Source organism: Gallinula chloropus (assembly GCF_964237585.1).
Source record: "Gallinula chloropus genome assembly, chromosome: 3".
Taxonomy (NCBI): domain Eukaryota; kingdom Metazoa; phylum Chordata; class Aves; order Gruiformes; family Rallidae; genus Gallinula; species Gallinula chloropus.
In genome coordinates this window covers 52,290,717-52,316,628 of record NC_140087.1, presented here as the reverse complement: position 1 = coordinate 52,316,628, position 25,912 = coordinate 52,290,717, and the positions used below count along the sequence as shown (strand labels likewise).

The 25,912-nt window shown below is 49.2% G+C and overlaps 1 protein-coding gene across 1 annotated transcript in view; it reads left to right on the top strand.

The window, feature by feature from the left end:
* MDGA1 (MAM domain containing glycosylphosphatidylinositol anchor 1) overlaps positions 1–25,912 on the top strand; it is a gene marked incomplete at both ends in the record, with an annotated part of 139,119 nt that overhangs the window by 102,652 nt on the left and 10,555 nt on the right. The window contains 4 exons of the mRNA XM_084261932.1: positions 7,557–7,734; positions 8,355–8,378; positions 16,015–16,167; positions 17,455–17,589. Of these exons, the coding sequence (XP_084118058.1) occupies positions 7,557–7,734; positions 8,355–8,378; positions 16,015–16,167; positions 17,455–17,589 (490 nt within the window). The remainder of the gene's footprint in view (positions 1–7,556; positions 7,735–8,354; positions 8,379–16,014; positions 16,168–17,454; positions 17,590–25,912) is intronic.

The window sequence follows — 25,912 nt, the reverse complement described above, 5'->3', positions numbered from 1 at the left end:
ACAATAAGGGTGAGTGAGTTGACTCAGAGGAGATCCTGGTAAGATGCAGGTGTGAGAAAGGGCAGATGTACTTCTAGGTGAAGCCTGAAGTACTTCCAGGCGAGGTGAAGTGCTGCTGCATCCTAGATGCAGGGCTGGGATACCAAACTCAGGCAAGTTGGATCATGCAGAAAAGCATTATAGAGTCTGTCAGGGACAGCGAGAGTCTGTGCTACAGGAGGAGGCGCGGAGTGCTCAGCTTGTTTAGCCTAGCAAAGCAAAGGCTGAGAGGTGCTGTGATTGCTGTCTATAAAAACGTCAGGGGGTCAAGCAGCAGGGAGGGAAAAGAGCCATTTAAGCTAAAGGACAATATTGGCACAAGATCAACTGGGTGCAAGCTGCTTATGAATAAATTCAGTCTGGAAATGAGAACATTAGGGCGGTCAGGCTCTGGAACAGCCGTCTGGTGGGAGGGGCAGGCCAAACGGGAACGGCTTTTAAGATGGGATGTGGTACATTCATAAAATGAATAAGCAGAGGTGTAGTCCCTGTGGTGAGAAGGGACTGGGCTGTGTCAGCCAGGAGTATACTTCCCCTGCTGTGTCCCTGAACGTGGCTGTGCTTTTTTCCCTCCTCTGAACTTCTGGAGGATAGGAGGGGGCTGCCAGTGCAGAGGGGTTTTTTCCCTCTGCCAAAATACAGAGAGCAAGAATCGAATCTGTGGTGTTCAATGTGAAACACAAACCACCTTCCTTTGCTCTGCCCTGTGGTGCTGAGGCAGCTTTAAGGACTAGAATCTCAATCCATTGCTGTGTGTCAGAAAGTGAGCAGGAAGAAGTAGGAGAGAATGGCCAGATTTATGGCACATTCTTCCATTATTGTGAAAACTATTTGAGCCTCGGGTTCAGGAGAGGTTCCTAAAATTTCTTGTTCCCACCTCCTTCTTGCCTCTGATTCTGAGCATTTTTCATTCCTTTTTTTCTCAAGGAATTTGCAGTGATCTTATTTCTACTCCTGGAACTCATCTCCTGGACTTTTCATTCCCCAGCAATGGAGAATCAGTCTAGCCCTTGGATAATTTGCTCTCAGTCTTCAACACTAAACTCTGACACACATAAATCCTGTCTCTCCCCTTTCCCCCTTTTGCCCCTTTCCCCCCTTTCTCTCCTTTCCCCTTTTCTTTCTTCTTTCTGAAGTCATTGGCATCTAAACACTTTGAAGTTACCTCTCTGCAAGGCACCCTGTAGCTTGGAGGTGCATTTGGGGTGGAAAGTGAGGGCAAGGCATGCCTGCTGAGAATATTTTGCATTGCAGAGCCCCATGTTCATCCTAGAAGTTGTTATTAGTGGCAAAACAAAGCTTAGCCCCTTCCAGTCACCCAGATGGGGTACTTAGGACTGTCTTTCCTATCTGTCACCGGTTTAAGGACACAGACACTGCCAGTCCCATCACAGGGAGGGCAATGGTGTGATTGTTTCTGGTCTTTGACGCTCCCTTTGGAAGGGAGCAGCTGTGTCTTAGCTGGACTTTGTTGGGATGAGTTCACGGCAGTCACAGCCACAGGGGAAATCTGACATGAGATGATGTCTGCAGCACTCTAGAACAGAGATATATATAATGTGTCCGACTCACATTGGCAAACAGACTGAACTGGTGAAATTGGGAGGCTCTTTAACACCCTGAGTGGCATTGCCTGTCAGAAGAAAAGTGCCGTTCTGCTGCTGTCACCTTCTCCTGGCCCCTGGACCACGCTAAAGAAGAATGCCTATGCCTGGTGAGAAACTCAGCAGCTTGGCTGAGACTGACCATTCTCCTGAGCACAAGACAGACAGAAGGACGCCCTCACACCTAACTGCTGCCAGGGCACTGAGCTCTGAAGACCACCTTGATTGCTGGTTGCTTGAAGAGTGCAATCCACCAGCTGCATGGGCAGTTGAAGATTATTTTGTCCACGTTTTTACCCCATGCTTTTTTCAGACCTTTCTGAGATACCTGTGCTTCCTTTCCTGCACCACCAGGCTCCCCACAGCTCCTGGTCCTGTGCACATCTGCCATCCAGAACATCCTGGCTCTCAGAGATGAGAGAGAAGGGCCGGGTTAGGCTGGAGACTCATTGCCACATAGCATTTGTCTGTTGTGCTCCTGTACAGGGAGCAAGGAAGCGCCCATAAGAGGGAAGGAGCCTGCATGCAAGGTTGCTGTGCCACACCAGCCTGCCTTTGTCTGCTGTCTCCTCACCGTTCGGACAGCCCAACATGGCTGGGGATGGGAGCAGGGAGCTTTCCCAGTGTCCCACATCTGTGGTTAGCCAGGGAGCACGGAGTGGGAGTGTGTGCAGCCGCCTCCCCTTGCCTGTGCTGCAGGAAGGAGCAGCCAGAGGAATTAGAATGAGGCTGGAAAAAAAAGGGAGAGAGGGTGAGCGTACATGGAAAAGATTTGGAGGGGGATACTGGAAAGCAGAGCTAGAGCTCACACCCTGAGCTGGGAAGTTGCTGAGGAAACAGGACAAGTAGGGAGAGAGTGGTAGGAGTGAGTAGCAATGCTGGGAAGCTGGATGCCCACAGAGAAGTTTCTTTACTTGTTGGAGAATGTGCGTGATTTTAATATTCGTTTTTCTTGCTGGTGTTTGCAACAATTCCCTGGGGCTTGCTGATGGAACACGTTTTCTTTCTAATTTCTCCCTCAAACAAGCAGGCAGCTGTTTAATGTGCAGTTGGTTGTGAGACCACATGCGTGGCTATGCAGGTCACACCAAGTCCCAGCACAGGCAGGTTACCGAGGTCTTGTGAATCCATGCTGAGGTTGTGAGCAGGACTGCAACGTTGACTGTTGACAGATGTGTTTATTAATATCCTTTGGCTTTATTATGTCTATTGGCTGATAAGTACCTGGCTTAAATATCATTCAATCTGAAAAAAACATCCTTTTTTTCTTTAATAACCTGCATAAGCACAAAGTGGGGATGTGCCGGTGTCATACTTTGACCCCTCTGCTTTGACAGCATCCCAGCTGGGATAGAAGCAGGGGACATGGGTAGTGTGCCGTCCTGCTTTTCTCCCTGAGGCTCTTGGTGTGGAATGCTGGACTGTGAGCTGTCTCTGCTGGCCACGGTGGGACAAGTACTCTGTAAGCATCACAGGCCAGCGCAGATTGTAAGACCGGGACTGGGCAGATAATAACCTGCCAACTGAACCTGCTGGAGAAAGGAAGGAGAAAGGGCATACCTAGTTTGCAGGTCCTGGAGGCTTGATGGATAAGTGCACATGCACAGGTGAGCTTGCTCTCCCTTGGTTGCTAACACAACAGGGAAGGGGACAGGTTGCACACCGTGCATACGAATGCATACATCCTGCGTGGAGCTGATTTTGCCCTTTGTAAGGTGTTTTTAGGGAACACATTCTGTAAGAACCTCTGCAGCCTCTGTGATACTCGCAGCCAGCTGGTAGAAACTGTGGGTTTGTTTGTTTTTTCCCTTCCCACCCCCTCCCTCTGATTATTGGAAGTGAAAGGAGGTGAAGGCAGAGATGAGGCTGTGTGTTGCGCTGTGCTCTTGTTCTGGCCCCACTGGCAGCATCCTGAGCCTGGTGATGAATGAGCTTGTTGCGTGAGATCCTCCACTGAGGCTTCAGCATCTCTGATAAGGTGGCCAGCATTTCACTGTCCTCTGCGCCTGCCTCTGCTTTATTAACTGCACCGCAGCAATATTAAGCTGGAGCACTGGGCCAGCGTGATCAGAAGGAAGGAGGCTGAGGAGGGGGTGGAGGGAAGAAGATACCTGGGTAGCATGGCAGAAGAGCACACACAGAGCAGAAGAATGAGTGCAACAGCAGGTGATTGAAGCAGAGGATTAAAAAGATGGGTTTCCTGCTGGACTGATGTGGGCAGCTCTGCAGAGACCTGCTGCTGGCAATCAGGGAGGCAAAGGTTGTTTAGGTAGGCAGAGGCGGGGCAGGCCTTGGCCTTAATGTCTCTGTTTGCTGGACCTGTGCTAGTGACTGCAAGCTGGCACCTGCTCTGCATGCACACAGCAAGTAGCTTGGCTGGAGCTCTCCCCTTTTTCTCCCTTGCACTAATTTCATGCCCTTTAAACTGTGCTGGCAGCACACCTGGCCCTTCCTCCTGATGGCTGCAGCTAGCCCAGGGGAGACATCCGGCCCGTGATGCTTTTCACCCAGAAGAGACAGTCTGTCCAAAGACATCCCAGACCAGTTCTGTTGGGATGCCAGGCCTGTAGGGACTGTAGTAAGGGTGCACGGAGGGCAGCCTTGCTGGCAGCCCGTTGCTCTGTCTGTCCAAGTCTCAGGTTGAATAGACAGAGCAGAGGCTGAGAGAAGAGTTGGATCTGATGTACTTGGTAGAGGGAAGAGACCCTTGAAAAACTTGTCCCCTGTGTTCCAAGGTGAGGTATGTGTTGATCCCAGGCTCTGCCTTTACTATGACCAAGTGAGCCAGGTCTCTCCTGAGAAGCAGGACAGTCGTGACCCATGGGGGGGCACATGTACCTTGATTAAATTTCTGTTTCACAGACAAACCTGGGTGGCAGACATTTATTTGGTTAAACCCACACACCCCTGAGGATAGACTCAACTGGGGGATCTAGAGCTTTGCAGTCCAGACTGAAGGCTGATGTCTTGGTTTGTCCTGGATTAGGTGATGTAGGAGAGTAAGTGATTTGACATTGCTCCCAGAGGCTTTAGATACCCAAATTCCACCTAACTCCCAGCTGAGGTGGAATTTGCACTGTCTGCATCTCACCCTCAGGCTTCTCTCTGACTCTCCATTTTGTTTCTCTTCTAAAGGTTATGTCTAGACAAGGGAAATGGCTCTACCCCCTCCTGTTTGCTGGCTGCCTCCCCAGCGACCCCAGCTCCTGGCAGCCTGTGGGGAGGAGCTGCTGACAGCCCTCCCTGCCACACCCAGTCAAGTTCTGTGCCCCAAAACACCCCATGCCAGGAGCTGTACCATTCCAGCCTCGTACTTCAGGCTTGTGACCCCTCCTTTCCTTCAAGATAATTTGAGGTCTGGTGCTAATGATCCCAGGTGAGGTCCCTGCCGCTGGGAGCGAGCTCTGCCCTTGCTTGGCAGAGCAGCAGTGCAGAGGGATGGCAGATGGGAAGGCTGAGTGTCAGGCATGCCAGTTGGATCAGCACCCAGCTTGCGTGCGTGCAGATGGGGTGTTGTTGATAGGAATCGATCCTGGCAGCATCCCAGTGCCAAGTTCATGCTTGGTTCCCAGTGGCGCTGCCCAGCTCCTGCCTGCTGGGACCGCTCCCAGGTGCCTTGCAGGGAGGCACTGAGCTGGGAGAAGGCACCAGAGTGGTTCCCAGCCCTCTGACCCATCTGGCCCGGGAGAAGAGGGTACAGAAAGCAGTTCCTAAAGCTACTTGCACCCTAATCTATTTAGGTACAAAGGTCTCTTTTAGGTACTATCAACAAGACAGGTATAAAATTGTTTGCTGTGAGAAGCACATGCAGCCACGTATTGCCAGGGGCCAGTCCCTGCCCCAGCACGGTACCATGGCAGGATCTGGTCCAGCCCTTCCCCTTCACTTGGGAGCACCATCCAAACTGTCAGCAGATAAACTCTGGTAAGGAGGTGGCTCCTGGCCACGTTGGAAATTAACAGGGCACTGTCATGTGAAGCTCTCTGGTGTCAGACATTGCTTCTGAGTTTAAACTTACAGTTATATACATTAGGGCTGGAGGCAGACAGAGGGATTGCATATGCCTCTTTTTTACCAAGCACCACATCTTCATTGCTCCCCTGCCCTGCCTTGCCGATGGCCTTTGCTCCTGCCATGCCCTCGCTCCATCTTCTTTCCCCACACTCTCCACGCTGACAGATTTGCTGGAAATCCTCCTCCCTGTGTCCTGCAACTCCTGTAACTTTGGAGTTAATGATGAACACTGAGCCTGCCTATCAGAAGAGTTGCCTTTGCGATGAAACCCGTCAGCTTAGAGGATATATCAAAGGGAGAGGGAGGGTCAGCAGCTGGGACGGTGAATGCTGGGCCATGGAAAGCCCTGCCAAAAGTCTTTTTACTGGGACCATAATCCCCAATAATATGCTGTCCTGGTTTTGGTCAGGATGGAGTTAATTTCATTTGTAGCAGCAGATGAATGCTGTGTTTGAGAGTAAAATGGGAGTAGTGCTGATAACACCCTGATGTTTCTAGTTGCTGTCAGACAGTCAAGGACTTTCTCAGCTCTTCATGAGAAAGGAGGGGCGAAGCCAGGACAGGTGACCGAACTGACCAAAGAGAGTATTCCATGCCAATTACGTCCTGCCCAGGATATCGGGGGCTGACGGGAGGAAGGCCTGGGGCGGCTCCGGGACGCGCGGTTCTTGGGGGACGGTCGGGTTCTGGGACGGCTCTGGGTGGCACGGCCTGAGTTGTGTGGTTTGGTGAGAAACTGCATTGTGTATCAACAGCTTCATATATTTTGCTTTGAAGTTCTGTTAGTATTGTTACATTGTATCTTTCTATTATCTTAGTAAACTATCCTTATCCCAACCCACGGGCCTCTTAATTTCTTGATTTGGGGGTTATTTGCCCCTTTCTCTTCCTTTTTCCCTTCCCTCACTTCTCACCCCCCTTCCCTCTTCCCTTTAACCTGCTCTTTTCCTTAAAGGAGCAGGCAGCTGCGTGGATCTTGGCCCTCAGCCGGGGTGAAACCACGACATATGCCAAGACCAAATCTGGCCACAGGGATCCAGGTGCTGTACAGCAACAGGCAGAGAATTGTACCATCATGGTGCAGTCCTTCCCCTGTGAGCAAACATGACTCTGGCAGGGAAGTTTCACTGACACATAATTCATCATTTTTAGTGGTGGTGATTTTGACAACGATGTTTTTCCCGTTGTTTTCTTGAAACTTCCCAGCTGCCTTAGCTGACTGGACAATGTTCAGGCTGGTATGGTTCAGCTAGCATGGTTCAGCTCTTTCTTCAGTGGGCACCACAGAAAGAGGGAGCCTGTGGGTTACTTCAGAGGACACTTATTTCAGTTAGACCTCTTGCTCTGGTCTGTGGAGTCAGTGTGGGTTTGAATTCAAGGGTGGATCAGCTTGAATTCAAGGGTGGATCCTGCAGAAGGGTGCAGAGGAAGCATGGCAGTAGACAGGTCTCAGTGAGGCATCAAGTGAAATGCCACAGATTTCAGACAGCAAATGGATGAACTCTGCAGCAGTGGTTGTGAACTGAAGGGTATCTTGGCAAAACATCATGCTGTGTGTGCACAGAACCTAATGGTGCAGTAAGGGAGATGAGTTGGGTTCATTGCTCCCCTCTGGAGACATCAGTTTAAGACAGAGTTGCTCCAGGACCTGTAGTTCATGTTGTGGCCCCAGTCAGGAGGACCCCAAGGCTTTCCTTCAGGGAGAGCTCAGGCTCCTGTCACTGTTCTGTACCAGGGGTGGGAACTTTCAAATGAATTCTGCGTGAAGATCCTATTGATAAACCGGGTGAACTTCTCTGTATAGGAAGAGGAGGAATAGGGTGTTAGATGGTGGATAGATTCCTGGAGGTTTCCAGTTTCAGGACTTCTGTAACACTGTGGGTTCTTTTTTCTATACAGCTGGCTCAGAGAAGCACCATCCAAACCTTCATTCCTGTGCAGAAAATGGAGAAGGGCCTGTTGCTGGAGCACATCTTGCCCAACCTGAAAGTTCCTCACAGCTATGAAGTTCGCCTGACACCCATCACCAGCTTTGGGGCTGGGGACATGGCTGCCCGCATCATCCGGTACATGGAACGTAGGTGTCTCCTCCTCGGTCCTGGCTACAAGAGCAGGTCCGAGCCTCAGGCCTAGGGACGTGGGCAAGCATAGACATTGTCTCCTGTCATCCTTGGGTGGATCTCTCTGCTCTGTGGAGTTTTGGTGGCACAGCACTATGAGATTTGGCTACGTTTTGGCCGTTGCCCTTGAGGCAGAGCAGTAGGTAGAGACCTCTGAGGGCCCAGTGCCAATGTGTCTGGTGTCCCCAGCATACCTGTTATCTCAAACTTCCACAGTATTTCAAACCATTTTGGTGTCCCTCTTAAATACCAAGCTTTGGTATCTAAGTGGGTGCTGTCCCAGTGGATGCTCCAGAAAGAAACTGCTTGGGTTGCCAGACAGACTCCCCTGTGCAATCCTGGGATCACCCCTTAGGTGGAGTTTTCTTAAGGTCTGTTGCTGCTTGGATCAGAGACAGCATCTTGTCCTATCACCAAAGCAGACACCAAGCACTGCTCTTTCACAGGGATGCTGCTAGGAGATTTGTGCATCTATGACCTTTCTTGATGTGTTTGCTTTATTTTCAGATTTAGAATGTCATTTGCAGTTTGAGGGAGTACTAGCTGTTCTGACTTGTTTTTCTGTTTCTTCTTCCAGCAATCAACTATCCCAACCCAACAGGTAAGCTACAAGACCTTTGTATTTATGTTTTGAATGTAATGCATGTTAGTCAAGTGCTCCAGCAGATCAGGAAAGCCAAACGGTTGGAATACACAGATGGCTTTGCCAAATCTTTTCTCCCTAAAAGAGGATGAAAATGCATAAACCAGTGGTTCCAGTAAGTAATTCCATGTGTTGGACCTCAAGTTATTGCCAGGAGATACACATCAGACATATGCCTCAAACTCACACCCAGTATCTCTGAGACTGGAAGGGCTGTGATCTTGAACCCATCCTCTCCCTAACACTAGCAATCTGTACCCAGTGAGCAGGTTATTAAATGTTTTTCAAAATATCTGTGTTTGAGGGATATATATTCCCCGTGCTCTTCTGACCAGGAAAGATACCACTTGACATCTCTGCAGGCTGGTATGGAGCATTATCCAGCTCAGATCTGGTTCTTCTTGCACACTCCTTGAGTGCAGTCTCTTTCTTCTTTCCCTCTAGTGCCATCAGCCTTTACTTGCTTATTTAGCTTCTGGCCATTGCTGCTGAGGTGCAGGCCCATCCTTGTTGAGCACCCAGAGTTCCCATTGAATTGGAGAGCAGAACACACAAGTGCCTTAGAAGGATGGTCTTTAACAAGAATGTGATGGTGCCCATTGAGCATAAAAGAGGATTTCTAGTGTGCTATAAGTAGTGGTGGAGTGATCTTCAGGGGGTGAAACAAAGTCCCTTTACTTCAGCTGTTGCATACAGGCCCAGGCAGAGCTCTTGGGCAGAGATGGGCAGACTATTTGCTGGTGGTCCATTAGTAGCTGTTTCATTCTCCCTGTTTCCAGCTGCTGAGTCACCATTCAGCCTTTTTACCTATTACTCTGTTTGTGTAAGCAAGTGGTACTGCTGCACTGCTGGGTTGCAGAGGGAAAGAAAAGCCAGGATTTGGCAACAGCAGGCAGGGTATGGAGTTATCTTCTTACGACAGCCACGAGGCCCTCACTCTTGCAAGTTCCCAGTCTCAGGATGGTTTGATGAACCATACTCTGCCTCAGAGCAGGAGGTTCTAATACAGTCAGAGGTATTTTGTGGCTCCTGACTCCCTTTGCTTTGCTTTCCCCCACCTTCTGATCCTCTTTAAACATTATCGATAGGAGATTCACTGAGAGACACAGAGTGTATTTGCCAGGGACCCACTCTACAATGTGTCTCTCAGTACTTGCTGGAGGAGGGAAGCATCCCAGCCCACGGGAGGAAGTGACAAGATCTGGCCTTTTGCCACGTGCATTTACACTACATAAATCACTGGTAAAGCCACAGCAACTTCAGTCCCAGTTGTACCGATCTCCTGAGGGTCTCTGGAAACTGAGCCTTCAGACTGCTCATCTGGGATTTCTTGACTGAGGCCAGAACAACTGCATGAAATCTTCCGGTGGTGGAGGATAACTCAGCCAGGTTTGCATTTTCATGCAGTAAACCCAATACTTAGGGTCTCTCCTCGATACAAGTTACCTAGCCTGGGCTGGATTTTGAGACCTCTGGGCTCACCAGTGAGTTCATGCCTTGAGATTGACTGCCTAAAGTTGCTCCTGCCACAGTTGCTTTCAGAAGTGCCCTTTCCTTTCAGACCTGCTGCCTGTGAAATATCATCCCAGAGGCTCTTAGCTCTGTCTCCAGGCCACAGTTCCATTTCCAGTTTCTCATCCCAGCAGCGTGGGAACCCCTTCTGCTACCTCTTCTTTCCCCTGCTACCATCAGCCCCAGGGAAAAGAGTGGGGACAGGATTGTAAAGGTATCCTCACGCTAGGCTGCCCAGCCAAATTCTGGGAGCAAACATTGAGAGCTCTCGAGTGAAAGGCAAAGATTAGATGATTAATGCCTCTGGCAGCCTGATCCAAGGGCATGCACAATGGTGATTAATTTACAAACTCTGAGAGTCACTTAATACAATTATTTCTTCATGCATTTTCTCTCTCGGCCTAATAAGATGTTAATGACATTGGGGCAGGCATGCATGTGGCTTGGTTACAGAGCCTGGTACCAGGGTTATACAGCAAAGTAAAAGCAGAGGAAGTGAACAAAAGGCATTGAGGATTTCAGGTATTTAGAGGTTAGCGGTAGGACTGACTGTGACGCTTAGAAATCAGTTAATCTGGTTCTAAAAAACAGAATTTATCTTTAAAAAACAGTCTTAGAATTATCTTGGTCTAAGGTATTACCTTGAAGATCTCAGAATAACCAATTGTTTTAATGTCATGACTAAATTCCAGTGCTGGGGAACCCGCTCTGTCCTTCTTACATCTCCCCTGCAATTTAATTTGGATAAAGCCTTCACTTTCTAACCTAAACCCTGCAGTGCTGCCCCACAAGTTAGTCCAGCTCACCAGCAGTGGATGTTTTGGTTTCCCTGGTTCTAGCAGATGTAGCCTCACAACCTTGGTGATGGGGGTTGTTAAGAAGCATATGGGATTGACAGGTTTTGTTGTTTTCTGTTGGGTTTTTTTCTTGGCCAATGTGCCTTGCCCTTCCAGAGAAGCAACACTATTTCTCATAGATCTGCAGTCTGGCTGTGTGTGGTGCTGAAATGCTTTGGGAGCATGGAAAAGGGTGGTGGTGGGTGTTGATCAGTACCAGATGTTGGGTTTTGTAGATCAGCCTGGCTCGTTCCTTATTGTCTAGTGCTTGTGAGTCCTGTCTCTAGTAACGCCTCACAGTCTAGAGGAATCTGAGCTTGCCCTGGTACAAATGTGTGGGAATGAGACAGGAGCCTGGTGTTTAGAGCTGGATTCCTCAAATCCATGCCCGTTCCTCAGAAATGTGTGTGATGCAAAGGTTAAAAATGGTGACTGCCACCAGTGCCTTGTATCGGGATGGCAGATAGGATTGTCTGGGCCATATTATCCCCTTGCTGCAGGTGGAGATATTAAAGCAGATGGCAATCCAGCATGACCCAACCAGCCACAGTACTGTGCAGCTTTCTTCCTTTACTGGTTATAAATGCTCTAGAAACTTACCGTAGAAAAGGCTATTAAACGCCGTTTCTTAGATCCAGATGTACTCTGAGGTCTCAATACAGGTTTCATTGTCTTCATCTTCTAGATGAGGAAACTGATCTCCAGAGAGAAGGGGATAGCCTGTGGGTCACGCAGCAAGTCTGCAACAGAGCTGAGGCTCAGAGCGTGGTCCCTTATGCTCCAAGCCAGCTTCAGTCATCAGACCACAGCTAAATGACAAAGGCAATTTTATTCAAGTGCACTCCATCTGCTATTCACCCATAGTCTGCAGCTAGAATAGGATTATTATTTTTTGCATTCATCTGGCAGCCAGAATTTCAGGGCCAGGGATGGATTCCCCCTAAGGACTTGAAACGAAAACCTCCATTATGTTTCTCAAGAAGGCAAAGCAACAAGAAATGCTAATAGCCATGGCAGAGGGTACCTCCCCTGGGAATGCAGGGACGTGTCTGTAACCAGGAGCAAACATCTCTGCACTTTGAGCTGCTGCCACTGCAAAGCCTGCCAAGGAAATCTGTTTGGTGAAGACAGTGCTAACTCCAGGCTTTGAGGAACCAGCTCCCCCGCCACCTCCACCTTGCCTCTAACAATCCAAAGAACAACTTCTGTGTTCAATATTTAAATCCACTGTTTAATTTTTAAACAGGAAGCTTTCTTTGCACCGCAGTGCTGAGCCAGGATCCCTGGCAGACAATGTGAATCTGCAAGAAGGTTTGCTTCATGCAGCTGAGGTCAACAGTTGGATCACTGCCGTGGCCTCTGAGACACAGCAGGTCATTTAAAGGTTTTCTTTTTGACTGGATCTGCCAGGTTTCTCCTGTTGAGCCTTGCTGATAACCATCCAGAGGTGCTGTGCTATCAGTGTCCCAAACCACACTGAACATCTCCTGGTTATTCTGGAAACCTCCACTTCTAGCTTGGAGAAATGCCTGATCTTTGCTTCCCTGTGGCTCATTTTAAACCAAAGGACTAGGAGTCAGAGCACTTGGGTTCTGTTTTCAGCGTTGGCACTGCCTGCTGTGGCCTTAAACATGTTTCTCTACACTTTTGTGCACGTTTCCCCACCTGTAATGCAGGAGGTATATGGAAAGAAGCATTGCTAGCCCGTAGAGATGTTAAAAAGCCTTGTTCATTAGTTGTTGCAGTGTGCCTTGAGACCCCAAGCTAAGCAGAGGCAATGTGCTGTAGCTATAAAACTCCTGCACCACAAATGGTGTCACACATAAGGCTGATCATGTTGTGGTATCTGTGCCACACAGGATCCTTCTCTCTTTTTTTTATGCTCACTGATAGAAGTGTTGCCTTCTGGAAGTAGCTATGTCTGAACAAGAGGAGAGGATGGAGTCAGGGTCCTGTTTTGGCATTAGAAGAGTTCCCTTCAAATTTCTGATCCTTCTTCTCTGAGCAGTCTCATCCCATGGGTGTGGGGGGCTTTTTACAAATGAGGCACAGAAGTCAATCAGCTGGTATGACCAGGCTTTCACACTAAGCTGGGAATACTGCTCTCAGTCCTCGTGTCTTGCACAGCTCACTCTGATCTTCACCTGAGCTTGGGCCTTCTCCTTGTGTAACCCAGCAGGCAGCTGCCACAGCCACACAGCTGTTCATTTACTTGCTACCCCCTCAGAGGGATGGGGAGAGAATCAAAAAGAAAAAAGAAAAACTCGTGGGTTGAGATAGTTTAATATGACAGAGAAGATAATAATAATAGTAGTAGTAGTAATAATAATAATAATAGAATATACAAAACAAGCAATGGAAAGCACAGTTGCTTACCACCCAGAACTGATGCTCAGCTGGTTCCCCAGCTGCCCTGCCTCCTGACCAGCTCCCCCAGCTATATACTGAGCACAATGCCATATGGTCTGGGATATCCCTGTGTCCAGTTTGGGTCAGCCATCCTGGATGTGTCCCCTCCCAACTTCTTGGGTGCCCCCCACTACCTGTTGGTAGGTCAGTAGGAGAAGCTGAAAAGTCCTTGATGGCTTGGCAACAACTAAAAACATCAGTGTGTTATTGACTTTATTCTCATGCTGGATCCAAAACAGAACCCAGTACCAGCTGCTAGTGAGAACGTTATCTCTATCCTTGCAGAAACCAGGACACACTTTCAATCTGCCTCTCCTTTGGTTTCTGTGCCTTGTCCTTTGTGGGTTTGCTCCCTCTCAATCCGTTGCCTGGCAGGGTCAAAGGTGCAAACCATCCTGGTCCCTTTGATTGCAGGACAGTGACAGTGGATCCTGCTGTGTAGGATAATGCCATTTTAAGAGAAAACTCATGTCTTCTAAGTGCAGCTGGCAAACCTGTGAGCTCAGCCACGCAAATATTTGTCTTCTGTCCAATGAAGAGAACCTGGGGTGTCAGACCAGCCCAGCAATACCAGAAAACTTTGTGGGTTCCAGCCCCTACTCTGGGACCACTGGGTGTGTGGTGCAACCACAGAATCCCTCCTCTCAGCCATGAGGGCTGGGGAAGGACCCTTAAAAGCTGCTTTCTCACCTTTTCTCCCTCCATCTCCTTGTGCTGGGGACAAATGCCCCTCCCACCCCCCCAGCCTACACAACTGCCTTGCCTCAGATCCCACAGGAATCTGCCTGGTCCTCTGCTGCCCACTTCTCCCTCCTTTTTTCAATTCCAGCTGCCATATGGGCCCCTGCTCTCTGCACTCCGGAGCAGTGGCTAATTTGGATTAGGATGCTAATTAGAAATGAGCGGATTGAACGGAAAGCACTTAGCCAGGGTTAATCAGCAGTTAAGTGGCCAGCCCAGCCAAGCTCCCCACGGCTGTGCTCATCTCGCTAGAGGCATTTCCCGCTGAGTTTACAGAAAATCCAGCTGCCCTGGTCCATGAAGCAAGGCTGTGACTTGCAGCACAGTGCCCAGCCTGTGGTGGCAAAGACTTTTTGTGGGCCACAGCAGAAGATTGCCTCCTCTTTTCTCACTGCTTTGATGAGATGCTGGAGTGAGGCAAGATGAGGGAGCAAAAACGTGGAGGCCCCATTTCCCTACCACAGCTTTTGAATGTCTGTTTGGATGATGTTTGTTGTCACTTCCAAATTGGAGGTGATGCAGAGGGCCTTAGCTGCAGAGTAGGAACCGGCAGGTGGGGCATCTCAGCGTCAAGATGCTGTTCACCTGATGGGTAGTCTCTCTTCTCTGGTACAAGAGAGCAGATTTTGGTGTGTATGATGTAGGTGCAGGAAGCTCCTACCATCCCACCATACCGTGTCTGCAATGTTTGGTCCTGGCATTGCAGAAAGCTTCCTTTGCCCATCCCATTCTTGGCACTCAGCCCATAGCTTGCTGACCCTTCTCTGCCCTACATGTCCTGCCAGAGTCACCCAAGACTCCTGTCCAGGAACCAGAGCAAACCACCACTGAAGAACCATCTTCTCTTCATCTGGCCAATGATAATAGGATCAGTGCAGGAGTAAACATCAAAAAGTTGAGTCTTGCCCCAGCATGGCATGGATAAGGTTTCTGGCATAGCCCAAGCCCTTAGCAAGAGCTTCATTTTCCTTTCTGTATGATTTCTTTCCTGGCTTTTACGTAAGTTCTTTATCTTTCAGTTTCATAGCACACGTCCTTGCTCTTAGAGAAAGGCAGAAGGTAGATCTGTGCTTGCAATGTCTGCACCACTCACTAGGCCTGAGATCCCACTCTCAGCCTGTGCTCCAGCTGAGATTTCTGCCCAGGGACCTCTCAGAACACAAAGGGTTTTTCACATCTTGGACCTTTTTTTCCTGTTTTTGTTCTTCCTATTTCATCCATCCTTCCCCTGCCAAGCCAGCAGTGCAAAGCTGGTCCTTGACTTTTGCTTTTGTGGCCCAGGGATTTCCTTTTTTACCACAAACGTTACCATCTTCAGCCTGGTCAGGTCCAATTCATTCCAATCTCTGCAAGTCCATACTGGGTTATGACTTTGCACCAGATTTTTCACCTGCCTTACAATATTGCTGTAGGGCCTGAGTATCTTGTGGTGGTAATAAACCTGAGCCCTGTTGCACACGTGGTTGATCCTACATAAAAATCTGTTACCTACATGAGTTACTTTGTTAGGGGAACCAGCATAGGCTGCAATGTCAGATGTGCCTTTTAGCTGGTATAAATTGGATGTACTCTAGCTAGATGACATATTTGTAGCACTGAGCTGACCTCTTCTCCACAGCTGATTCTTTTTTTCATGTATGCCATAGTTTAGTGTAATACATAGCCCAAAGGGGGGGTCATCTGCTGGCCCTTCCTCCTCTCTCCTGGGGAAATTATCCTGCCATCAAGTTGTTCTGGTGTAAAAGCCTTTGTGACCTGTTTGCCTTCGAGTGTCTTTTCACACACACATACACACACACCCCAGACCTCCCAGCAGAACAGCGCTTTCTCTTTAGCCCTAAACAGCCTCCTGTTTCACCAGACCACATCCACCCACCAACCTGGATTAACCCTTCCAGAATTATACTAATCACACAGAGAGATATTCTTTTTTCAGCCTCCTCCTTTGGCCAGGGGCTGCCCATCCTGCTGCAGAGCCCATCTTGCCCGGCTTGCCGGAGAGCCTCGGCGGTCACTTGCTGCAAGCACCCGTGGCGGCCGTGAGGAGGGGGTTTGAGAAGCCGAGGCTGACCAGCCCCTTCCCTTCTTCCCCGCAGATAACACCTGCCGCTTTGAGGACGAGAAGATCTGTGGCTTCGTGCAAGACAAGATGGACAATTTCGACTGGACCCGGCAGAACGCCCTGACCCAGAACCCCAAGCGCACGGTCAACACGGGGCCCCCCACGGACATCAGCGGTACGCCGGAGGGTAGGCACTTTGGGTTTCTTTTGGCTTGTCAGGAGTCCTGCGGCTCTGGGAGCTGGTGGAGCACTGATCTCCTTTCCGAACGGCGGGATTCTCCCCCTGCACCGGGTGCGAGGAGCAGGCAGTTAATTTGCATGTCACTGATTGGCATTAAACACACAATTAAAACGCCAACGACTTCGTTTAAGGGAATAGTGTGAGCATTAGTTCTTGTTACCGGCTAATTGCCTGCTGCCTAATGCCATTGTCCCGTTTGATGCGTGTTTTGAAGTCAAAAAAGGATAAACAAGTAGGAGAATGTGTCTTAACACCCAGAAAGGGCCCTGCTGTGTTCAGCCAGCTGTTTACTCAAAGAAGGTCTCCGGGAGGCAAACAGATCTCCTCCGCGCCAAGCAGGAATCACAGAGTTGTAGGGGTTGGAAGGGACCTCAAGAGATCATCGAGTCCAACCCCCCTGCCAAAGCTGGAGCAGGAGTCCCGGCGGGAGCTGCTGGTGGGGTGGCCGCAAGTGCCTCAGCTCCAGCTGGAGGAGACGGGCGTGCGTTGCTCACGCCAGCCGGGCATGGAGTAGGTGCTCCCGTTGTGGCTGTATGTTACTTTCCCCTTTCTCTAATAAGGAAAGTAACTTTATATGCAAGCACAGATTTTCCAACTCGGGAAAAAAAGAAAGGGAAACCGCCAATGGCCGGCTGAGGAAATGGCCTTTCCCATTAATGTTCAGCGCGCGGCCTGATTGAGCATTGAAAGTGATGCCAACAAATTAAATAGCTAATCTGTTCCTCCCCGGATCGTTAACACCTACTTTGGTATTGTTCTCTTTAGATAACGGTATTGTTTTGACCAGATATATGTAATCCTCTCTCCCTCTGCTTGAGGCGGAGAAATTCGGCTGGAATGGCTCTTGGCGAAGCTCAGCCAGCTCTGGGGCTCCTCGTGGTGCAGGAGGAAGGCTCGTTGTGCATCCAGGCAGATGCGTACGTGTGTGTGCACGCTCAGGGACTCGTCTGCTGCACGCACTCACGGCGGGTCTGCCGATGCCCGGCTCTCCTGCTCTCACCAAACACTGCGCCGGCAATGCGGATATCCCGCAAGTGCCTCACCAAATGCCGCAGACATCCCCCTCTGTGTGTGGCCAGATCACAGTGGGCGTTGGGCAGATGGGAAGAGCAAGGCCATGTCTCTGAGAGGAGGAGGAGGGGTGGTCTCCCAGCCTCCAGCAATCCCATCGCTTGCAAGTGAAGGAGAGCCAGCACATGGCGCCTTTCTCCACCTTTCCCTCTCGTTCTGTAGGTTATTACATGTTCATCGAGGCATCCCGGCCCCGGGTGACGGGAGACAAAGCCCGGCTCATCAGCCCTCTCTACAACATTACTGCCAAGTATTACTGTGTCTCCTTCTACTACCACATGTACGGGAAGCACATCGGTGAGTACCCTCCGGGGAAGCATAACCCCAGCCTAGGGCGGGCTGTGGAGGAAGCCTGCAGCCCCCTCTCTGCCAGCCGTGCCTGCAGCCAGCGATTCTGGAGTCCTACTGCAGTGCTTGATGCCGTGAAAAGCTGAAATCAAACCTCAGTAGCCTTGGTGACTCTGAAGCAGGTATTCTTTATTGCCACGCTGGGCAGCACAGGGGATTGCTCCTCCCAGTGTGTGTGCTGGAAAGGGTCAGTTACATGGCTTGTATACAAGACATACATGCATATTCACATTAGGCTTACTCACCGGGTTGCCAGGAAGTGCTTAGGTTTTTTCCATTATGAGAACCCATTAGCACCCACCCCCACGTACATTATGGTGGGTTTGGTGGGCTTCAGAGATACTGGGTGGTCATTTACTTCATTTATTCCTCTTCCTTACAGGTCCTTTGGGTGAGCTTTAGCATTTGTCTTTCTAACAAAGCCAGGGAGCTGGTTCTGCAGACTTGGGTGCCCCCCTGTTCTTTCTCCCTCTTACTCTTTATCACTCCCTTCTCAGAGATAAATCGTTTCTCCTGAGGTACCCCAATGCACACAATGTGCTAACATTCTAGTCTAACTTTAGGCAGAACTTTGCACATCCTTTACATAGTTAATTGCAGACCAACTAATATTTATCATGTTCCCCCTTCATGCTCAGAGCACCAGGGTGGGCTGTTGCTGTTGGGTACTTGTCCCTTACCCACAGCAGGCAGTGTCAGGGTTGTGAGGCTGTTGCAGCCCATCCTGGGGTAGTATCTTGCAGTCAGCCGTCACTCCTTCCCCTCTGGCTCTCTTTTCCTCTAGCATAAGGCTCTGTACCCTCCACAAAAGAGCATCGTGTTTCTGTGCACACGTTTTCCCTGCTCACAGCCACAGCCTCCTTTTTCCAGGCAGCAGTCTCCAGGTGAAGAGTTTCTCTGTTGGAGGGGGGATGGAGATGGAGGGGCTTTGTGGAATGAAATGGTTGCTTTTTAGTGGGTGCAGCCGTTTTGGGGTGGGCAGGATGTGTGTTCCCTCAGCTGTGGAGAGGGGCTGTCTGCTCTGCCTGACCCCCTCCTCTTTAACCATAAGCCTATGAGTGCAGTGAGCACCTCAGAAGCGCCTGGCACACTAATGAGTTTCCATATCCAGTCAAGGAGCAATTGCTAATTCGTCACCTCTTGATTATAATTTCATTAATTTGAATAATAGATGCACTCTTCCCAAGCACACTGGGTTATTAATCACCTGCTGGACTGGAGCCTGACTGAAAAATCAGGGCCCAGGCAGGAATGTGTCCGCCCTTCAATAAACGGGGTTAATTAACAGCTCTCTGCCTTGGCACTGTTGATGTCACTGGGAGGGAACATGCTCCCAAGTCCAGCCATCACGTCTGTGTGCAACGTGTGGCACAGCAGAGAGGTTAAACTGCAAAATCTGGATGCCCTTCTCTTCGAGGGGATGAGGCTGAAACCCTGATGCTGTGGGTGTAAGGGGCAAGGGCCAGGCTGCGGTTCACTGAGCAGGTCTCCATCTCTGTACTTGCACTGAGGGCTCATATTTGCTGTCTGCACTCCCAAGTCTGGCTAGGTCCAAGGTGTTTGCATGCACAGGCAGGCTGCCCTGTGCTGTCTTCATGCCAGTGGTGGGAGGTTGCTCAGGCAGAGCACTGTCAGTGCTGGTTCATACCTGGTTTTTCTGGAGCTGCTGTTAAAGTTGGCTAGCAAACTCCCTCGTTCCCTGCAGCTGCCCATTGTGGTCGGTCAGCCTTGCTGCATAATTCCTGCACATCTTCTCTTGGAGGCTTGGAAGGAATCTCATTCTTTATGGTTGCAAAGAGATGTCCCAGACCGGTGGGAGACTGGCAAGGAAATAAGATGAAGAGGGAGGAGGCATCTCTTGCTTTGCTTCCTTTAGGAATACAGCTGTGTGTCATACTTCCAAGTTCATTTCACAGGGAAAGTAAAGGCCCAACAGTTTTTGCTTGCTTTTGGAAGAGAGCTCTGTTTTACAGCTCTTGTGGTGATCTGTCTGGAGGTGGGGTGGAGGAGACATCCCAGGAAATAATTTCATTATAGGTTTTGGCTTTTAGCATTTTAACTCCTTATTTGCTCCACCCACAAATTGCCCAGAGTAAAAATTACAGTAACTTCTGAGACCAAGGAAAGCTGCTGACTGCCATTTGCTATTCCTTGGCTTCAGACACCTTTCATATCTGTTGATTTTTCCCCTCATACTCTGTGTTGCTGCCCCTGCCTGCTCCCCATTTTCCCCTCATTGCACAAAGGGTCTGATAAATCTTGTGCAAGGTGGGTAGACTCCCTAATGCCTTATGATGATTTCCAGGGTGGGTGCTGCTGAGCTGAGAGTGAATAAATTATTTTAAAATTAGACTGACTAGAGACCATCAGGGAATGAAAGAGAAAGAAAGGAGAAAAATTTCTTTTTCTTTTGGCCTGTGGAATATGTGACTTGGTCTAGCAAACCCATGATATATCTGTCTGCAAATTGAAATTCAGTACCTTGTATCTGCTCTCTACTCCAGAGTTCCCTTCAGGGCCAGTCACGATATTCTGTAATCATTTTGGCTTTTGTTCTACATATTGGGGCATCAGGGTGAAACTGAGACCTCTCCAGGAAAAATCAGAATGCCTAGTAATCCTAAAATTGTCTGGCTTTCATCACCCCTGCTATGCTGCTTACTCTTAGGCCCCTTGGTCTTCTTCCTTACATGCTGGCAGCATTCTGGCATAACCTGCGTTTGGGACACACTCAGCAGCAGGTCTCATGGCTTGGTCTACATTTCTGATGCCCTCTGGTTACTCCCTGGGTGGTTTTGCTTGTGCATAGGTTATAAAACTCTGCCAGAAAGCTTTAGCTTGTTTGTATGGTGCTGGGCTCAATGCCCTAGGTGGCTGAAGTCCTCTCAGAGTCCCCTGGGGAGGTGGCAGCCTGCCTGAGGGCAAAGCAAGTTTCCTCAGGTCTTCTTTAGGCCCAGATTGGAGGAAAGTTCGTCCTCTCAGATACAGGGCTCCTGGCTAGGACTTCTCCTGTCAAATGAGCTGACAGACCCTGGCCTCCTACCTGTATCACATATGCAACAATATGAAGGTAAAAATGGGGTGGCTACAACCCTGGTCCATGTCCTGCTTCCCATATAGCCAGCTATTCCTGATGCCTGCAGACACAGACACAGCCCCCGCTCACCTAGTGCCAGCCTGGTCCTACCAAGCCAGATGTCAGCCCTGTGGAGCCAGCTGTAGCACTTACCAAGAGCAGATCAGATGGCTCCAGTTGGCAGATAATGCCAGCAAGAGGACACATCCCAGCCCAAGCCTCTTCTAGCAGCTCCAGCTCCATCGAGGAGCAAACCAAAACTCTGTCACTATGAAAAGAAGCCATATAAAATCCCGACATTTATTTATTTTTTTAATAACCCTTTTATTACCTTCCCCTCCCCTACAAAACTTGAAAGCTGGTTTACTCTCACAATTTGACTATAAAATATCCATAGCCATCCAGGCAAATCTTCCCTGGGAGAGTTCCCAGACACTGCTCGTTTATAATAGATATGACGAAAGAGAGAAACAGAATACAAATGGAGCGTTTGTAGCCATGTTATAAAATATTCAGCAACTAGCAGAGCAGGGTGATGGTGAATATCTCTCAACTGATGAGAGAGCAGGGTGAAGGGGAGCTCCCTAGAGGCAATCCCCATTCTTCTGGAGTTATTTGGTCATCGGTTTTCCTTCGTCTGTCTCCCTCTGGAGCGGCGTTCGCATTGCCCTATGATCCTGCCAGCCCAAACACAAATATCAGAGGAAGGGGAAGGAAAGAAATTCCGTTACCACCAGGCATTCAAGAATGAGGATGTGTCGCTTGCAGCAGGCACAGATACATCAAACAGGGAATTGCTTGCTTGCTTCAGCAGAGGATGCTGGCCACGGCAGGCAGCGAGCAGTTGCCAAGTTCAAAAAGCCTCTTTGTCGAGTTGACTTGGTGAGTCAGCATCGCAGCTGGGAGCACGTCCTCAAGTCCTTGCTTCAGCCATCAGACTCCTCTTCCTCCCTTCCCAGGGGCTGCCTGGGAGGGGGATGCTCTAAGAGGACAGCGTCCCTGACAGACTGCTCCCACTGCAGTCCCCTGCCCCTCTTTCTCCCCTCCTAGCTTAGTGGTAGCCAGGTTATGATCTGCACAGCCTCCTGCCTGCTCCTGGATGCTCTTGAAGGTCCTGTAGCAAGAGATGCCTTTGAGGTCAGACTGTGGGTGGAAGGTTGCTCAGAGGGATGAGGAAATTTCAGTCACAGTGGATTTAGCTTTTTGTGTGGCCTTTCTGCCCCCCGTGGCACACAGTGATTGCTGATGCTATGGCTCCCTATCTCATGAGCCAATGATTATACTCACAGGGAGCACACTTGGGTCAGTTTATTTGCTCACAGGAGTACCTACATAAAAGCAGTGGTGTGGGACGTACCCAAGCAGCAATTTTTTATCCTACTCCAAATTTGTGAGGTCACTAATGGACCATTCTCAGACTACACTTGCTGTGTTTTTAATAGTGGCAGTTCCTGCATAGAGGCTTATGATGAGATATGGCCTGAAAGAGGGGTGATGGCAAAGACAGCTCTTTGCCCTGGGGCACCTCCCTAGATGGGATGGTTCAGCTGCTTCCTGCAGTTAAACTGGGGAGTCCTGGGATTGAAGAGACCTGCTCTGAAGACCCTGCTCTTGCCTTGCAGTTTTTGTACTTTGAGCCTCCTTTCTGCACTAACAGTGTCATGGTCTTACTTTGGCCTGTTCCAGGAGCCCACTCACACTGGTGGTGTCATCGCTGATGCCTTTGTGCTGAGTAGGAAACACACCTGGAAGGTCTACCAAACTGAATTGCTGCTTTACTTCTTCAACTCAAATAAAGCAACCAGTGCAAAGGTGCGTCCAAGACATCATTGTGGATGATCACACGTTGGAGACAGTGTTAGAGCGTTAGAACAGATGCCGTGTGGCTGCATCTTGTTTCTGACAAGTAGTCAGAGCTGTCAGGTCGCAGAGATTGCTAGGTACCAGCTGTGTCAATGTCAGCACAGTCTGAACCATGAAGACGCCCTTTTTGTAAGATTCAACATGGCAGTTCCCTCGTTCCTACCCAAACGTTGCTTGTGAACACAGCACCCAGCTACTGCCCACAGTTGTACAGGTGGCACCGTGGAGGTAGCTGCATTCTGTTGGATATATGAAGTTTGCTTTATACACAAACGCTTCGTTCCTGAAATCCATGCCATTATCTCCAGTGTGATAGCTCTACTCAGTAGAGATTACATCACTGGATAGATTGAGGGAAGGCTGATTTTCCTAATAAGTATGATTCACTTCCCTTCAGGCTCATGAAAACAAGTTGCAGTTAGCTAAGTGAACAGTTTGTAATGAAAAAAAATCTTCTTTTTTTTTTTAATAATCTTTCTTTTTCAACTTAGTTGGATGGGTTTTTGGCTTTACTCATTCCTCCATCAATAGGTGTTTTATGCAGACATCCAGCAGCTACCTGTGGGCTACAGTATAGACCCTTTGTGGTCTCTTGTGGTAGTATCAGCTTGGGGTTTTTTTGGAAGTTAGTCAAACACCATGCGTATGAGCAAGAATTATAAATACCTGGCAAGATAACCACATACTTGTAAAGTGTCATTCAGTGTCTGTAGGTTCGATACAGTGGCTTTGAACAAAAGACTGTTGAAGTCATTGTTTTTCTAAAGGCTCAAGTGAATTTTGGATTAGAGCCATAGATTTAAAGATTATTAAGACCAGATGGGACCAATACATCATCTAATCAAACTTCCTGCATAACCAAGGGCAGAGAACTCCTTTCAGGTACTCTTGCTGGAGCCCAGTAAATACTATGTGTCTATATCTTCATTGGATATTTACTTATGAAGATCACGAACAGCATGCTTGAAGAGCACAAAGACATTGCAGATGTGGGACTGAATCATCCCAAAGACAAAGGGCTTGGCATGTAAAGCTGAAGAAGACATGGAGAGGAGGGAGAGATATCCAGATGTGGATTGGCTATGTGTCACTTTTATTCCATTAATAATGAGTCTTCATGTTGATGCAGACGTCCTGCTTAGTACTTTGAATCTGGGTGCATTGATCCCCACCTTTTCTTGTTCCTTACTGAGAGGGCATCACTGAATCAAGTTCCCAGTGCAGACAGCCGTGAAATGTTGCCTTCTTCAAAGTCCTCTTCTTCTGCCGTATCAGTCATGATTCCTGAACTTGTTGGGAAGGTTGTCAGGGGCACAGATTGCTGACACCAACTGAGGCCCCACAGATCATCTTTGCTCCTGCTCAACTGATTTGAGTCTCTGTTACTCATCTGGTGGGAAGCTGCTGTGATCCCCCTCCCTTCCTTCAGGCTCTCAGCAAAGCAGCTTTCCATTCAGCCTTGGCTTACAGCAGCAGCCGTGTACAAAGCCGAGTAGCTGCAAGGATATATTGCAACCTGATCGTCTCCGGAGACGTTAGGTGTTGCATCAATTATTCAGGCCCTGAAATTGCTAGATACAAAACTTAACAGACAGGTAGGAGGAAACAGGGGCTCTGAGTGCATATACAGCTACTTCCTTAGCACTCCCAGGTCACTCTTCTGTTCTTTCTGTGGACCACTGTTTCATCAGTACCACAATCGTGCAAGTGAAAACTGAGGTTGGTCATTCCGGGTGCGCAGCTGGAGACCCTCCTGAGTGCTCTGACAGGGTAACGGCTGTGGGGCAGAATGTACATCTATCTTGCACCACTTGTGCAACCATCCCCATCTGTTCTTCAGCTTCAACAGGACATGACTTTGTAGCATGTAGTGAAATGCTTCCCAGAAGATCAGAAAATGCTCGACAAGTGCTAGTCATCACCATTACTTCCAGGAGTAACTGCTTCTTCCAGAGAGAGCTCTGCAGGGATCACAGGCACCCCAGAACTTGAGTTGAACGAGTTTGCATATCTGGGTTGGGAGTATCACTGTCTCAGCCCTAGAAATTTTCTGGTGAAAGTACAGCTGGGCATGAAATGTGAAAGGAGTGTCTTGCATCCTGCCTTGAAGCTGGGAACTACTACTACTCTAGCAGCCTTCCTGCGGCATACCACTTCCCAGACCTGAAACACTCACCCCTCATGTCTCCTTGGGTCAGGCAGAGGAGGAGGAGGCCAGAGAATGGATTTTGGGTGGTGCCTTCAATTCAACAGGAAGAATATGTGATCTCAGCTGCTCATTCCTGCTGTCTTGCTGGCTTCAGGATCGAACTGAAACAGCCCATCTGCTCCAAGCCCTGCAGCCATGCAGCTGCCCCGTGCTTGGCTTCCGGGACTGAGAGACCACAGGCTGGGTGATGATGGGGAAATAGGTTGTTAATAGGAATAGAAAAGAGTCAGAAAAAGTCTTCCTCAGCAGAAGTACATCTGCTTCTGCAGGGGGTCAGGAACCCTCCTACACACACCACTTTTATTTTGGGTGCCCCAGGAGGCTCTCTGGTCTCTGGCTGAGGTCTTTGCAAAGCGTGCCCACAGAAGGGAGGTGGGCAGACCCCACTGTCTGGCTGTTGTGCTCGTACAAACCTGGCAGTATCTATGAAGCAGACTTCTGTTTCAGCACCGAGAGATCTGAGGACAGTGCACACTCAGTCCGAGAGCTGAGCACATGAACCGTGCACAGGACCCGGCTGTCTCTGGTGGCAAAGATGAAAGGGTCCCTTATCAAAGCTGGGAGAGGAGAGGGCATTTGCCTGGAGGCATCTGGGCATGTCACTGAACAGAGGGTGAACAAGGAGCAAGCAGACCTCACAGCAACTATCGTTCACTCTGCTTCTCGAGCCTGCAAAATTGGTGGGAAAAGTTGCCTACACATGGATTCCTTCTATGTTCCTTGTACTCCCATTTTCCCCCAGGCTGACCTCTCCTCCCTAAGGTAGTACCAGCATTTCTGGGGACCACCAGGAACAGCAACAGTAAGAGGAAAGGAGGTGCCTGGATGCCTTCAGATAACTTAATTTCAGAAAACACCAGGGGGGTGGAAAGATGGGCTGCTGCAGCTCAGACACTCTGTACCTTTAGTAGTATATCTTACAGAATTTCACTGATGAGGTTTTTTTCTGTTAAACAGACAAAACCAATGATTTGATCAAACTATTTTATCCATTCGGGCTCAGCAAGGGATGCAACATTGCTGTCTGGGAAGGGTCTCTCTCTGCCTGCTTTGCATTTAACATAGATTGTATTGTTGAAGGCTTTTTTGGAGAGCTTCCAAAAAACAAGGACAAACTCTGTGGC